Source organism: Labrus bergylta, chromosome 3 (assembly GCF_963930695.1).
Source record: "Labrus bergylta chromosome 3, fLabBer1.1, whole genome shotgun sequence".
Classification (NCBI taxonomy): Eukaryota; Metazoa; Chordata; class Actinopteri; order Labriformes; family Labridae; genus Labrus; species Labrus bergylta.
Genome location: NC_089197.1, coordinates 13,521,856 through 13,538,403, shown reverse-complemented (window position 1 = coordinate 13,538,403; position 16,548 = coordinate 13,521,856). Strand labels below are relative to the sequence as shown.

General features: G+C 38.8%; 2 protein-coding genes across 3 annotated transcripts; both read right to left on the bottom strand.

Moving 5' to 3' along the window:
* Window positions 1-1,005: 1,005 nt before the first annotated feature.
* Window positions 1,006-5,694, bottom strand: calml4a (calmodulin-like 4a). The gene is made up of 5 exons (XM_020637651.3): window positions 5,573-5,694; window positions 5,430-5,460; window positions 4,995-5,135; window positions 3,694-3,882; window positions 1,006-1,918 (listed from the first exon to the last, which is right to left on the bottom strand). Exons 1-5 carry the CDS (start codon window positions 5,573-5,575, stop codon window positions 1,821-1,823), a joined length of 462 nt encoding a protein of 153 aa, XP_020493307.1. The 5' UTR covers window positions 5,576-5,694; the 3' UTR covers window positions 1,006-1,820.
* Window positions 5,695-5,903: 209 nt separating this feature from the next.
* Window positions 5,904-15,766, bottom strand: cln6a (CLN6 transmembrane ER protein a). 2 transcript variants are annotated; one of them, XM_020637685.3, is made up of 8 exons: window positions 15,590-15,766; window positions 13,364-13,484; window positions 13,123-13,221; window positions 12,201-12,389; window positions 11,097-11,152; window positions 9,115-9,237; window positions 7,937-8,222; window positions 5,904-7,670 (listed from the first exon to the last, which is right to left on the bottom strand). In XM_020637685.3, the coding sequence occupies exons 1-7, from the start codon at window positions 15,637-15,639 to the stop codon at window positions 7,952-7,954; spliced, it is 909 nt and encodes a 302-aa protein (XP_020493341.2). In that variant the 5' UTR covers window positions 15,640-15,766; the 3' UTR covers window positions 5,904-7,670; window positions 7,937-7,951. The 2 variants fall into 2 exon arrangements, with proteins under 2 accessions (XP_020493341.2, XP_020493342.2); XM_020637686.3 differs by having other exon boundaries at window positions 13,364-13,465; window positions 15,590-15,735.
* Window positions 15,767-16,548: the final 782 nt, after the last annotated feature.

Here is a 16,548-nt window from a genome sequence, read left to right as displayed (position 1 = left end):
AGCTTTGTTATTGTGATATGTTCTGTATTGTGGGGTCTCCAGTTAATTTGTAGCTGGACTGAACTTCTCCTACAGCTGGAACGAGTGCACAACAGATTTCATTTTTGATCCAGCAGAAAGTGGTTGCACAGCTTGGGATTTCAGATGTTGCTTTCAGGCAAAGATTTGATCATATTAGGGGGGAAAAAAAACAGTTACACCATGCCAGTGTATTTAAAGAACTGCTGCGGGATGACAGATATAAAAGCACTAATTGCTTTTGCTCCGCGGTTAGAGGACAAGGAAATATGATGTGACTGAATGATGAGGTCACAGATTGAGCTGAGCTGTCATGCTAACTCTTCTCCATTAACAAGCAAGAAAGACTGAGGCTAAATTAAGGTGCCAGACAAAGAGTCTGCATACAAGCTGCATGGGCAACAGCAGCATTACACGGGTGAGTTTGGAAAATGTCTCACTAATGAACTCCCGGGGGAAAGGGGGACCTTTTGAAGGAGAATCTGAGACCAGCTTACACAATCAGTGTGCCAGTCCTAGCCGGCAGGGCTATAATTGATTGCTATTGCACGGTAATTGGATGATGCATTCACTTTTAATTAATGAACTTATTCCCACACAGAAAGTCTGATGATTTTTGACAGAAGGGATTATGCACACTTTGAAATATAACTAAGATGAGGGGGGGGACAGGAGGTCTGAGAGTATGGGTGGGAGTGTGCTGGTGGATGAGGAGCCAGGTTATGGAGGGCTTTGTAGCGGAATTATGGAAACTGATTCAATCATTCAATCAATCTTTTTATTTTTTGCGTCAACTCATAACAAGTGTTATCTCGAGACACTTTCCAAAAAGCAAAAGTTAAAAGACCTTACTCTTTGTTTTTTAATATTACAAAAGAGCAGGTAAAAAGACCTTACTCTTTGTTATGCTACAAAAACCCGACTTGATCCATCATGAGCACTTTAGCAAAGCAGCAAAAGTTACATTTTTTCATTTAAAGATTCAAGCACAATATCAAGAGTCTTTTTATTAGCCGATTCTATTATAATAATACTGAAATACACTAGATTGGGTTTCTGAAATAGATTAAGGTTGTTGCTGATATCTTCACAGGGATGCATTATTTCAATCTCTACACAAACAAACCCCCATTGAAAATGTTATCTAAATGAACTGTTCATAAACCACAAAAAAAATGACATATTGATAAAGTGTTGCTCATTTCTTTATCAGTGATGATATATGTTGTGTGTTATACATTTCTTTCTCATTTATGTGTCATCACATGATATTTATATACTGTGCTTTTTACTTTGGAACTAAACTTGTAAATCTTGCAAAATGTAAGGCGCCTATGTAGTTCAATTTGAACAGATGTGAAAATACATGAAAATTGTGAATGCTTTGTCTCTCAATATACTAAAAAGATATGGTTGAGGGATTTGAAAAGGGTGTTAAAAAATGTGATTTCTAGTCAGGTAATAAAATTAATAAAACTCCATGCTCACAGTTTAGGACAGATTCAACTAAATACTGATGAGTGGAAAGTTGAGAGCGCCATACGAAGAAGCAGCATGAAGGTTTTTTTTTTTATAGTTCAACAGATGAGAAGTCCATGCATTAAAGATCAAACAGGATATTCTATCTAAATAATGCATTATGGTGGATGTTCAGGCTTTCACATAAGGTGCTCAACCATACCATATAGTGTTTGTTTTATTATAGTTTAATAGCAGTGCGTCACAGTTTTTCTATCATGTGTGTGCTCAGTGTATTTCAGGTCAGTTCTCCATCATTGCAGCTGTTTTTATATCCATGAGTTTCAGTAATCAACAGGTGGCAGCGTCACCATCTGCGTGAACTCCTCGTACTTGATAACCCCGTTTGACTTGATGTGTGCCTCTTTGAAGAGCTCATCCACTAGACAACAAAAAAAAGCAGAGAAAATACATTTTACAGTGAAGTGTCTTAAATATCTAGGACAGAGATATTATACTGTTCTTTAAGTTGTATACTGCACACATCTGGAAAGAATTTGTATCTGATAAGAGGAGTCCCCTTCCAGTTGACTGTTTGCCCAGAGGTGTTGTTGGCAGGATGCGTGATGACTTGCCAGGGAATGCCTAAATCTAAGATAAGGATCTTCCACAGTGGAAGGTAAACAAGGCCAGAGAGATACCCAAGGACAGAAAACAGATGTCCTCAAGTGTCCTGTGACATTATGTATAAATAGCACTCTCAATGTATGTTCGAGAGAGATCATTATTGGCTTCTTGACTCTCCTGGGCAGACGTGTTCAGTGATTCTGCAACTTGTTAATAAATCATTTTGTTGAAAAGCAAGTCAGTCTCAACGGCGAATTTCTTCACCATCGAACATATCATCAACAACGGAAAGCCACATCAACAGTGAACTTGACGAGGAAGTGTGCTGCCTGAAAAAGCATTCATCTCCTTTGACTATTTGGAACTGCAGTCTGGCACAGTTTGGGGTTAGCTGGTCCCTGCCCGTGGGAGGCTTGACTGTCAAAACCTTCACAATGGAGTGTGAGCGCAGCAAATGTGAGAGTTTCTAAAGTTAAGAGCTGAGCGGCTTCAGAGCACTTTTGTCAACTCTTTTAGTACAGCAATGTCAAAATCAGCTTCAGTAATTCTTAATCCAACCTCTTCATGGAAGTCTCCCTCCTGGGAAAAACCCAAGCTCCTTTCAAATATGAGTATGTCACATTTAAATGGACGAGACTGACGGTTGAATTATAGCTTTATGTTTATGTGACGCCATTTACTGTATTCATGGCTAAGCTCAGCTTTAGTAAAAAAAAATATATAGATTATATAAGATTTCTGGGGTTGTTTTTTATATATATATAAAAAACAACTCCAGAAATCTTAGTGGATATCAGTCACCCAGCAGGACGTCTTCAAAGAAACTGTCTTTTGTTGTTAATGTCATCCAAAACTATTTTGATGTTTTGGCATTACTTTAATCCCTGCACATTAAATCTTTGTGAATGATGATGTCAGACAAGTACAGAATCAACTGCATCTTAAATATTGCTGTAACTCTAGAAAAATGACTCCTGCTTATAAAATGCCCTATATGACCAAATTATAATAAAAGTATTCGCTTTAAAGGCTAGATAGCTACTTTATACATTCATTTAATATTGCTTCTAGTTCAAGATAAAACACAATTCATCATACAATAGTGCAATAGCAGATTAATATGGATCCACATCAGTGGAAGGGGGGGCATACTGGTTGTTTACCACATGCCTCAGGAAGACAACATTTAATACCAGTCTCAAATTATATAAATGGTTGTGTTTGTCCCGACCTGAATACGACTGGAACAGAAATCTGTCCAACCAGGAGGGAGAACAGATGTATCCAACGGAGCAACTTAAACATTAGCTTGCAGTTTGTTAGCAGTGAATTCTTATTTTTAAGATATTCAGATGTGTTTGAGTTAACCAAAGTCTTGCAGCACTTTGATTCTGTATCAAGGGAGCTGGATGTTAAGGGATATCCAGCTCCCTGGAATTAAGGGAAGCAGCTGGTCATTCCAAATGTGATTCTGTGCTGAATTATAAAGTCAGACTCTCAGCAGTATTGAGCTACAGAGGATTGCTGTGGGGGCTCACAGAGTCATGAGAGTTTCTCAGGTTGAGGTTGTGTGGTGGTTTTTTATTTTACCTTCTTTGTTTGTGAGTTTCTCTCCTAGCATGGTGAGCTTGGCCCGCAGCTCGGACGCCTGGATGTATCCTTTCTTCTGCTTATCTGTCATCCTCAAGGCCTCCAGGATTTCTGCTTTGGGGTCTTCCTGTTGCATCTGTCTGTGCATCATTGTCAGGAAGGTAGAGAAGTCCAGCTCTCCTTTCTTTTCTAAAAGGTGAAGTGGCACAATCAGTCATAAATACACCAATTGACATAACTGGATTAAACAAGTGTAAAAAAAAATACAATAGAACTTCTTATTGCTTTTCCCTTTTTGATTTAAATATTTTTTTGTGTAATTTGTCAGTATACATTTGGAGGGTGTTGATCGTATGTTGCTAACATTATAAAGCTATGAGACACGTTTGACTACAACCTATATGAAGAACACATCAGAATGTATTATTTTTTAACACGCAAAACTACAGTTCTCTATTATTGTTATTATAGCACTTTATATTTCGCTTATCTTTTTTTTCAAGCGCCTTCAAGTTGATATCATTGATCTTTTTCTATGTAAGTCCTTTGACAGTAGAAAGACTGCCGATATGTGATTTTTGGGGTCGATATAGATGTTGGGGAGAGAAAAAAAATGTGATGCCGATATCTTTCTAAGATCTATATTCGATCTGTAGAGATACATTGATAAAGATATGAACAATTATTGCGTTGCTCCCTCAAATGCAGTTATCAAACTCTTACTGGAAAAGATATATCATGAAGACATCGCATGCATCACCGCTTGAAACTTTGGAGGGTTGATAATGCTATTTGTAATACATATAGGACACTCAGCTGGTGACAGCCAGGAAGACAAGCTAGTGTAATACATTGATGCTCAAATGAAATTATATTTGATTGGTGAATAGATCTAGTAATATTTGCGGTATTAATCGTCGGGCTCTACTTTATTCTTCTGATGTGTTCATTGTTTTTGCACCAATAAAGAAGACTGATTCCATTGTTTGTAAAAAAAAAAAAACCTACATGGCAACATAATTTATTCTAAAGATTTGACCCAATCCTAATGTTCTTAGTCCTCAAAACAAAATCTAAATAACAATCACACATTGACAAACTCCAGCTCCTGATCCAGCATGAAGAGTTTCTGAATCTTTGTCTGTGCTGCACAGCAATGTGTTAAAAAAACTGCCTGAACAGTTTTACCCAAAGACTTTCAGTGCAACTTATCTTATGACTTCTTTAACTACCGTCGTCCTGAACATGTTTTTCTTAATCTTAAAATGCTCAAATGAGATCGACTTTAAGTTGTATGTTACCAATTTTGTGAACTTGCAGATGTCTTTCGATTTCACCAAACGTGGGGCTTGTACCCAGACAGCGCATAACTGTGATCAGATCTTTGGCGTCAATCTTTCCCTTTTGCTTCTTGTCGTAAAGGGAGAAGCACTCCTTGAACTCTAAAAGCAAAAAATGACAATTATTGTTTATAATCAGCAAAGATCATTCCGGTATATAACTCAGGAAACAAAGAATTGTAAATAAAGTTTATAATTTACACACAAAAAATGTACTGGCATTACTCCAGAGGAATAAATGAGACTAAACAAAATCAGACTTTAACAACCTTGTATTTATTACTGAAACATACACTTACAGCTCATGTGGAAATATAAGAAATATGTTTCATACACAGAGGCCCAAGTCATTTGTTTGAAAGGGAACCAACATGCAGTGCTGTGGCGTACTCTTACCGTTGATTTGAGCTGGTGTGAAGAATTTCGCCTGCAGGGTGGTAACAGAAAGACGTCACATGGAAGATAAGTACATAAAAAAATTGCAGTTATCAAAGAAAATACATGAACATGCCTCAACAATGAGGCTTTCTTGCTCTTACCATTGTCGTAGTTGCTTTGTTTCGTTCCAGGAAGGAGACTATTTTCTCTCTCAGCAACGTCACCTGTTCCTCCACCCCTGTTTAAAGTCCACCACCTGTAATCCTCAGCGTAATTTAATATGTGTTGCTATGGTTACACAGATACCAGATCCTCAGTGCTGCATTGTCCTTTTCCTTTTCTGCTCCTCAAGTAAAAGGACGGGGCCGATTATCTCCAGTCTATCACAGTATGATACAGTGACTTGTAATAAAAAATAAATAGTTTGTTATTTATGCAGAAAGTTAAATTGCGAAAGTAATAACAGTAATAATCTGTGTAATAACCAGGAAGTAGAAGGTTATTTCAACGTTTTTATTCAGTTTAAATGGAACGCATAAAGAAATCATCAGTATTTCATCAGCAACAATGTCATTTTAAACAAAGAACAATACTGTTCAAAACAGTAACCATGACAACTTCACATTAAGAACAATAACTTTAAAAGGTCCCATATTATAACATGAAAAATACTCTTCCCCATGTTTTTCGAACACTCCAATGTGTCCATAGTCTCTCTACAGACCCCCCAATTATGAGAAAAGTAAATCCTCTCTGTCTTTTGCCTGCTCCACTTTACAGAAAATGTAAATATATATGTATGAAATAGAGGGGTTTAAAGGCATGAGAAAATACAGGATCAGAAAGGACTTTTTAAAGATTTATTTTAGGGCTTTTTGTGCCTTTAATTGAGAGATAGGTTAGTGGATAGAGTCAGAAATCAGGGAGAGAGAGTAGGGAATGACAGGCTGGATTTGAACCTGGGCCGCCTGCTTGGAAGACCATAGCCTCCATACAAGGGGCGCGCACTAACCACTGCGCCACCAGCGCCCCGGAGAGGATTTTAACAAGATACTTCACAGACATGTTTTCGGGATCGGCACTTATTCAAACTTGAAAAGGAGGATAATATGTGACCTTTTATCAAACATACAGTGTATTAGTTCAGTTCTGCTTTCATTCAAAATGTGTTTCTCAAAAGTCTCTGCATGTTTCCTCGACATTCTGCATGAAGTAAAAGTAAAGTAAAAGCATCAGTGAAGTAGACTGCAAAGGTTTACAATACATAAACACGTCACGTCAGACGAGCAGCACTGAAGGAACTTCTTTATCTAACAGAACCATGAACACATCAGGAAATGTAATTGTTCACAGTTATCATGTCTTGGTAATAACTACATTTATTTCCCCAATAACTGTTAAAGCGTACACGTTTAGTGCTTTAAAGACGTCCAGAAGTATTCTGGGTTGAAGTCATCCTTTAATCATGTTTTATAGACTTTATTTGAAATAACTGTTGTTTATGTATAACTGCTCAGTCTGGTATGCATCAGACTTCTGACTTTGGATGATCATATCTTCTTTGTGTCTTAATTGAATGTTTTTAATTTTATTTTTATTAATTACTTTTAAAGGTACCCCATAACGTCAATCTTTATTGATGTAATTTAAATTTCTGAATCTCCAGGTTCAACAGTGTTTTCAGATTAAGCGTCAGGAATCACTTTCTTCCTCTTTTGTTTCAATAGGCCAGAAAGAAGCAGGTTTACTATAATTTTATTTAAAATCAACATGTTTCTCTTCTGAGGTTTGAAGGATCGACTTTGTGGCGGTCACTTACTTTTGGCTGGATTCTGAAGTGAGGTAAGATCACTTTCTTATTTTCAGTGAATATACGCACATATCTTCACTTCGAGTTTGGTTATGAAAGATCAACTCTGATTCAGACGACAGCAGAATTTTTTAGCAATCTTAGAATCAGAACGTTTTCGGAAGTGATATGAACAGTGAGAAGGCTGATTGGTTCACACATATAATGCAATCCTGACGATGTCTCCACATTGTCCAGGAAGGATGCAGGTGTGAATGTCTGAGTCCATTCGGCCCTACTTTATCAGACTGACATTTACAATCTCCTACAGTGATGTACATGTCTGAAAGGCAATTCCTGGAAATGTCTCACGCTGGATGTCCTGAAGTTAGAAAATGTGAGGAGTTCATTGCTGAAAGGTGCAAGAGTTTCAGGTCTCATGTCCTAAGATCCAGGTAGCTGCATCAATTCTGCAAAGTCAGACAAACAGGGCAACATTTCAACAAGCGTCACAAAACAAAACTGGTCATGTCTATGTGTATCAATATAGCACTAAATAATGCAGCAGAACCTTTGATCAAGAGGTGGTGCACATCAATTTCCACTGACTGTAAGTTATTCCAAGTGTAGCCTCTATATCAGTCAGAAGGATTGTTCAGGTCATACAAAAGAGGTTCTGTGTCAGGGCTTTTTTTTTTTTTTTTTAAATCTTCCTATAAATGAAATGTATCCAGACCTGTACAGATGTAATTCAGTGGTTCTTCTTGATATGTAAGGTGTAGTAGGACCAGGGTTCTGGCACATAAATCAGTCCAGGGTACTTGTTTCGTAGCACTGGGTCTTCCCACAGATAGACCACCCACAGGCCCACCAGGAGCACAGTGAAGCTGAAGCTGTAGAACAGGAACAGGCCGTTGCTGTCCAGGCCGAGGCCTTTGCGCTTTTGGTGAATCGCCATGACAACCATGGCGAGAAAGGTGAGGAGGAAAAGTTCAGTGATTTGTCCCTCAGTGACCAGGTACCTTAAAGACATGAAAGAAAGTAAGAGATGAACGGAGAGAATCACGAACTGAACAAACTGCTGCATGATTTAGTGAGAAAATACATTCAAAGTTAAACTTCAAATAGAACGTCCTTGCTTTTCAATAAACGCACCTTTGCTATTTTTCTGTCAGCGCTTCTATCCTTGATTTAAAAGTCTGCACAAAGTGAATTTGAAAATAAAAGAGTCTTTTTATCAATATTTTCAGGTTGTATTCACAAAGTACAACTTTCCAGACAATAATTGGATCCTGCCAGAAAACAAGGTTATTTAAATTATTTTTGTCAAAGTTTGATTTTGGTTGTCAAACTTGTTGTTTACTGTCCATCATTTTACAAAAGAGGGAAATGCTCAGTCTAAAATGTTCTCCTCCACAGTCATACCTTATACAGAATTACCAACAACTAGTTAATTTAATGATGGATGTCAGAATGATTTGAGGGAATGTCAAATAGCTTGACACATTTCATGTAATTGTGTTTATCCTGCCATTATTTTATCTAAAGCTTTGTCTTTAGCTTTTTGTCTTTTTTATGAATTAATTGTTTTTCTCTTCTCTTTACATCAGTTATTGTTGCTCGTGAGGCTTTGCACACAGAATTTAATTAGCTGTCTTTAGCTTACAAAACTAATCAAAACTCAGTAAACATACTTCTTAAACAGCTTATGTATTGGACCGGGGGAGAGATCTCTAAAATAATCTCTAAAATAATACCCAAGACCACTTTTCAATGTTCCTGTTCTGTGTTTCATACAGTCATGCTACCTCAGAGATTGATGCATTCACTTTAAAGATTTTGTGCCCTTAAAAACATTTTTGTACATACAGGGAAACCAAACAGAAGGCTTTCAGATGTAAAAAAGCGACTGACCAATAGTAGAGTGAGCTGGGTCCCAGCAACAGCCAACCAGAGATGGGAATCTTCTTGTGTTTTTCAGCCTTGGTGAAGCAGCCGGTGAAGTAGATGAACAGAATGATGAAGAAAGGGATATACCTAGAACAAAAACAGATCAGTGTTTTCCACAATTAGATGATACCTAGACGGCCAAGGTATATTTTTGGCTTCCAAACTATATTTCTGACAGTTTTTTATTTATTCATAAAATTACTGTGCACACGAGAGAGTGAGAGAGAGAGCACTGATACGTTGCATGATACTGATAATGTCCGGACCTCACGAGCGCACAGATTTGTAAACTGTATGCACAGAAACCCAAAGCAAATCGGTGCACAGTTTACAAAACCATGTCCACACAGTTTGGCGCACGGATTTGCAAACTATGGGTACAGATTTGCAAAAGAGGCTTTTTTCCTGTGCTTCAGAGACTCTGTGCAACACAACTAAATTTCCATTTAACAAAGTTTCACTTGCAGCTCACACGAGGGGGCTTCCTGTGGGGAGGCATGTTAATAAGACGCAGCAAAACCAAGAGAGAGCAGAGAGAGCAGAGAGAGAGAGAGAGAGAGAGAGAGCGAGCGACAGGTCCACTGTCCGTACGTCTCTCTTGTAAATGCACCGATTGAGGTGCAATGCTCATGTCAAAACTTACGCTTCTCTTGGCTTTGTCTGAATATTTTTCTGCAGCTGCTTACTGCCGATGCTATCCTGCACTTCTAGTTTAAGATGTTGCTGTGTTAGGCGCTGCATCATCAATACGCCTCCTCATGTGCAGGAATAAGATATGTTACAATACAAAACGATTACGAGTAGTGAACTTTTAGCGTGAAGTTGGGGTGAGCTGATGAGGAAATGCAGGAGGACATATTCAGGAAAGTGTGAAAGTGGGGATGATGAGGTTTACAGTATATCATCCGATCGCTTCATGACTGGTATGATTCCTGTGCACGTAATGATGCTGCTTCATTCGTCTTTTCTTCTTGCCGTTCTTGAAATTTTTAAGAGTCAATGCATGGAAAAAGCTAATGAAAGAAACACAGTGGTGTAAAAGGCCATTCATGGACATGTATTTTCTATGAGTTTTTTTCTTATTCCTTGACTTGATCGCAGATATGTGAAGAGTGTTGAGGTGCAATAGTCAAACCAAATCCACTCCAGGATCACCACAAATCCAACATCACAGAAGTATTCTCCAATTAAAAGTCAAATTTCAATTCAATTTCAATTCAATTTATTTTGTATAGCGTCAACTCATAACAAGTGTTATCTCAAGACACTTTACAAAAAGCAGGTAAAATACCTTACTCTTTGTCTGTTAACATTACAAAAGAGCAGGAAAAAAGACCTTACTCATTGTTATGTTACAAAAAGCAGGTAAAAGACCTTACTTATTGCTATATTGTGTATATGTGTTCAATGCCTGATAAAAAGCAGACGTTTTGGGCGTTATCTGTCAATCGTGCCACCTGAGTGCTATAAAACAAAAAGCCAGGTGTAGTAAAAAGAAGAGGGGAGACAGATTCCCCCTCCAAGTACACCGCTTTAAAATAAATAAATAAATAAATCTGCTCCTGCTCCTTCACCACATGTTGTAGTCTCATTTCTCAGTCAGCCCTCTGAATTTCACACATCTGACGTGCAGACCTGCTCAGACTTCTTATCATTAAATTAGTTTCGTATTTAGAAAAGGAAGATTGCCACAGATTTCAGCACACTGATAACTGGCTGCAGTTTTTATGGTCTTTACTCTTTTAATTGGTTTCTTGCATCGTGTTCTCTAAAGACACACCGTTAAGCACGATCAGATTATCCATCCAAATTTGAACAGAGCGGGGGTTAAACAAGCTGTGGCTCTTAGCGAAGCGGCCCCTCCTGTGTGCTGCTACGTTACAGTAATTACCATGCAACATATGTGATCTATAGGCCCTTCACTTGTAAGGATCACAAACACATACCACATCAAGTGTCCCAGATGTTCGTCGTAATAATACAGCAGCTCAAAGGAGTCAATCTGTGAAGGAAGGATAAAAAAGCTGTAACATAAACAGACACATTATAATTGTCATGCATTATCATAAACATGTCATTAACAGGTATGTTTACAAGGCACGGTGTAATGTTTGTTTTTCAGCATTGGTAAGGAAGAGCTGTGGTCCTCTGCTCTGCCTTATGCAACAGTGCCACCTACTGTTCAAGGACCACTTACACTCAGTTATGACAATGGAAGGGAATCGCATCTCTAGACAGGAGTAAAGTCAGAGAACAACACACTCAAGATATGGCCATGTTGGTCCTGAGGTGAAGTGAGGACAGGCGGAAATATCAAATAATTGAACAATTATATGGAGATGTTTTAGAATCATCTTATTTCAGTACTTGGAAACATGTTTATTCATTTCTGTTCTTAACCATAATTCTCGGAGGAATATGTTTGCGTCTGTGCATGAGACAGTTCATTACAGGAAGCAGTAGGGAAGCGCAACGAAAAGACCTTCCGATCATTCGGGCTAAATCAAACAAGAGCTTCACAAGAACACAACGTGTTTGTGCATTCATTCACTGTGGTAGAGCTGCCTCCATCTATCCTGCCCCTGACATTATTTGTATCCTTTTGACAGCCACATCATTGTCAGAATTATGACGCCTGACTTTGACACAGGAGATCAGGGTGGCAAAAAAAAAAAAAAAAAAAAAAATGACTGTCTGCGCTGTTGCAGAGAGAAAAACAAGCTGCGCTCCCTAACAGCAGGATGGATTATGCTGGATCAAACACGTGAAAACACTGACACGTTCTGTGTGCATGGTAAACATCGCTGAGCTGTCTCTTAAGAGTCAGGGAGGGAAACACTAACAGAGTTTTGATATTTAACTTTACGACACGTTAACAGTAAACACAAACTATAAAATAACGATTCTGTAAAATTGGCGGCGGTAAGGTAAAAGTAGTCACACCACCAACTAGCAAATCACTGCTAATTGGAAATGGTTTATTAATAATAATAATAATAATAATAATAATAAAAATGAACAGGGAACAGCTACACATAGTGGATATTTACCAATGTGGCAGGTTTGAGGTCTTTAATGATGGGGTTCTCTCTGACCGACAGGTGGAGCTGGTAGCCGCTCAGGATGAGCCGGTGGTTGATGGAGTCTCCCACGAGGTGGATGCTGGCTCCCATGACAAAAGTGATGATGCACAGGTAGATGGCTGAGCGAGGCAGCGGCTTGGGACTGCGCTCTATCAGCTGAATGAAGGAGAAAGACCATTCTTTTGTAGGTATGGTAGATATTATTATAATTATTATTACTTTGTAGATATTATGGTTACAGTTTTGGGAATCTGGGTCAATAGCAAATACATCTAAAGTATCTTTTAGTTTGTGATTACTAGCACAGTCCCATGCTTGATTTCCATCTTCTTTTCTTCTTTTTTAGGTTTTGTCAGTGTCAACTTGTATTGTAGCCAACATTCAAGAAACAGCAGGTCTTTGTGGATGTGTGAAGGAGTATTTCCTTGAGAAGCAGGGAAGCAGGGCTGGGCTTATACATTTTAAGAATAGATCAGGTTTATGGAATCTCTAAACGCTTATGTGACATTCAATGAAGCAGTGAGTAATTCTTTTCTCTAGTCCCTCAATTAAACAACTTTTATACGCGAGGGGATGAGCCGGCCCGCCGTCCCGGCGATGTAAACAGAGTTTAGATACGGCTCGGAAAGCTCGGACAACATCACAGACAGTGGGACTCAAGTGTTACTCCCATTGTAGACAGTCATGACTCACAGAGTTATTTTCAGAGGATATACTTGATTTCTGCTACATTTAAGTGTGGAAAATCGCATATAACGCCTTTAAAACTTTGTGAAATCAACAAAGCTAGTGGGGGGCCTAAGACGTTTGCACAGTACCAAGTAGTGTGTACCAGTAGTACAGTAGTAGTGTGATTTTTTTGCACCAACTTTTTGTTGTAAGGACTTACCTTCAGCATTAAGAATGGTGTTATAACATTGTAGGCCATGTGGAAATAGTCTCCAGCACTGGGCTTGTTCAGAGGAAACCACTCCAGAGGAAGGATGATCTAAAACATAACAAAGACACTACTGGTGTTTTATTTACTGTTAAATGGACTGGGGTGTAATCATCCATTTTATTACTTTTTAGGCTTTTTAAAAACCTTCACACTACAGAGATTATGAGAAACATACACTGGGTCTCCTTACCATGACTATAGGTCTTCCAAAGTCCAGTATCCAGTTCTGCAGCGTCAGAAGGAACCACAGGTCAAAGTGGAAGCGCTGATTTTCCTGCTGCGTGGAATCCTCCTTTAAACCAGCAGGAGTGCTGTCAACATACATTAACAGTGACTGTAATTCACTGTAATGAAGAAACATTACAAAAGCAAAGGGCGCCACAGAGGCTGAGGTTAATGGGCATGTTGGGAATAATAGGAAAGGTTTACTATGCTTTTTACTACCGTAGGAAATTGGTGGGTTTAAATAGGTTTTATTTTATTACTACTTCATGTGTAAGGCCTCCTTCACATTACAGGCAACAAAGTGCTGTGCGAGGCAGATTAGTGTGCGACAGTAGAGGGACACACAAAGTCTAGCGCAGTGGTTCCCAAAGAGGGGTTTGGGACCCCCTGGGGGTCAAATTGCTTTTACCAATTATTGTGAAAATATATACAAACCAGTCGTTCAACCTAAAATAAACCCATAGTCATTAACTGAGATCTAGACACAGACATCACTTGTGTACCTGTTTATTAAATATTGTAAGTCCACCGAGTGCTGTGATGTTTTGCCATTACTTTTGGGGGGGGGGGGGGGGTTACAGGCGACAAAGTTTGGGAACCCCTCGTATATGAATACTATCAAAGACTTCCAAGATACAGAGTAAATCCCTTTATAATTACCATTATCTCTCAGATTTGCTGTCTGTTCTGATTTTCTTTTCTTCTTGCACTTTATTAAATCACAGTCAGATTTGGATATGCTGACATATTCATCTTATGGTGCTTTGCGTGCAGCTGCGCAATTTCCTGTTGCTTGTGGACACAGTCGCTATGGTTCACGGACAACAGAGGGACAAGTGAGGCTGAATACACTTTGGGTTCTTCAGCCCTGCCTGGCTGTCAATGCAAATACAGTAGGACATAAGAGTGCTCTTCAACAACAGGAAACATGGACTAGTAATAGAGTTGTCAACCTCCACCACGCCTGCATGAAAACCAATCTTTTTCATTCATTTAACCAGACAAACTAGACTTCCATTTAATAAAATGTATTAGAAATAATGGAGTAAAAAAAAGATGGAAACATGGAAATCACTAAACCATAGGGGTAGTAAATCTGATTAATGTGGAAATGTTGCAGTGCATAACAAGGCTCCCAGATGAATGATAAATAGTGTGGTCACAGGGGTCAAGCAACATGTATGATTTGTTTTCCATGGAGTGACTCTTTAGTGCTCCTTTCCAGCTGGTAGCAGCTCGTTTTACGTTGAAGTATTGTTTTATGTGTTGTAGTCTTTTTTTATTACCACGTTTCCCTGTTACTCTTATAAGTTTGACATGACAATTTTAGCAGGAGCATTTCACTTGATATTAGATTAATTAAATGTTTAAATGCCAAAACCATTTGATCATCTCCCACAGACCTACAGCTAAGATTAAGATTTACTTTTATTCAGTTTATACACTCTGTAAGTCATAAATCCACTGACACATAGGCACATAGGCTGAAATATACACACACACGCACAAACAGGATCCTATGGACATGCAGTAAGGGAGAGAAGCCGGAGAGACGGAGCGGCCCACAGCAGGCACTCCTGAGCTGATGGTGGGGAGGGGGTTTGGTGCCTTGCTCAGGGGCACCTCGGCAGTGCTCAGGAGGTGATCTGACACCTCTCCAGCTACCAGACCAACTTCCATATTTGGTCCGCAAGTCCCCACAGACTGAGCTACTGCCGCCCAATAAAGCCCTGATAAAGTCTCCTCAGGGTTTGACTTCTTCTTTCTTTCTTTTTTTTTTTTTTTTTTTTTTTTTACAGTTTATGGTTTTAACAGGCACAATAATATATCCTTTTTAACAGCAGCTCCCAGAGAAGCCTATTTGACCCCAAGTCATCCAACACTGGGACTTGTTACTCATGTGACTGAGGGACCGAGGGCGGGAATGCCAAAGACTGACTGCAGGAGAGAAGGTGTTATAACCAGGCAGGCTGCAGGCTGCAGGCTGCAGAGGGATCTATTTATGTCACAGGCAAAGGTTTGAGTGTTTCAGCACTGAAATCCTCTCTAATAAAGTTCATTCAGCTGACTGTTTCGCTTTCATTAGTCCGACCGCTTTCCTCACTTTCACTGCTTTCCTTCAGTGTAAACTAAGCAGCTGCGAGAAGGTAACAAAAGCCAAACCACAGACTGTAAATATCACGGTACAAACCTAGTGTCGGTATGTAAACCGCCGCCTCTTCGTTTCCGCACAGTCTCCATTTTCGTTGATTTCGCTAACAGTTCTCCCTGTCAGTCCTATGGTCCAAAAAAAAAAAAAAAAAAAATGAACTGGACAGAACTGAAGTAAACATCTCTGTGATACTCTCTGTCATTTAACTTCACTTCCTGGTTGCTGCCCATGTTCCCGCCCATCCTCGCCTCGTCCACCAATCACGCTGCAGCGCAGGGGTTGGACGCTTCAGGGCTGAGTTGTTCTTGCAAATAAGTTAGGATTTTTTATTTTTTTATTATTTGCAATTTTGTAGTTAAAGGAGTGCAGAAAGACTTTGCATCCTGTTGTGGAGAGCTCTCAATGATAACTTGACCATAGTTTTTTTTTTTATTTCTAATTGAAAGAAACCATACAGCTGTCCTCTGAAGCGCAAGTAGTAATAGAATAGAATAGAATTACTTTTGATCCTGAATTAATTGATCCTAAACTGGGAAATTGTGGCGTTACAGCAGCAGGTTATCCAACGCACAATATGAGTAAAAAAACACAAAATCTAAATACAATATAATATTAAATACAAGGTAAATAAGTACTAAAAATATAAAAACCGTGAATGTGAAAAAGAATGTGAATATATACAACCAGGATTTAACTAAGCATTACTAGTCTTAAATAGGAAGATTAAATATGGAAGATTGAATGTAAATGTGCAAAAACAGAGTCGTGAATGGACAGTATTGACATAAGTTAAAGTGCATGAGTGTAGACATATAATAAGCAGAAACTATACAATATAACGGCGAGTAGCAGCCAAATGAAGTGAACATGAGTGCAGTAAAGCAAAAACTTACATTTTTATAACTCTACAGTGTCAGCATACATACTGATTTTACTCCCAACACGTGCATGCATGCAGTAACTTCTTGATAGTAAAACTTTAAACTCCTGAAAAGATG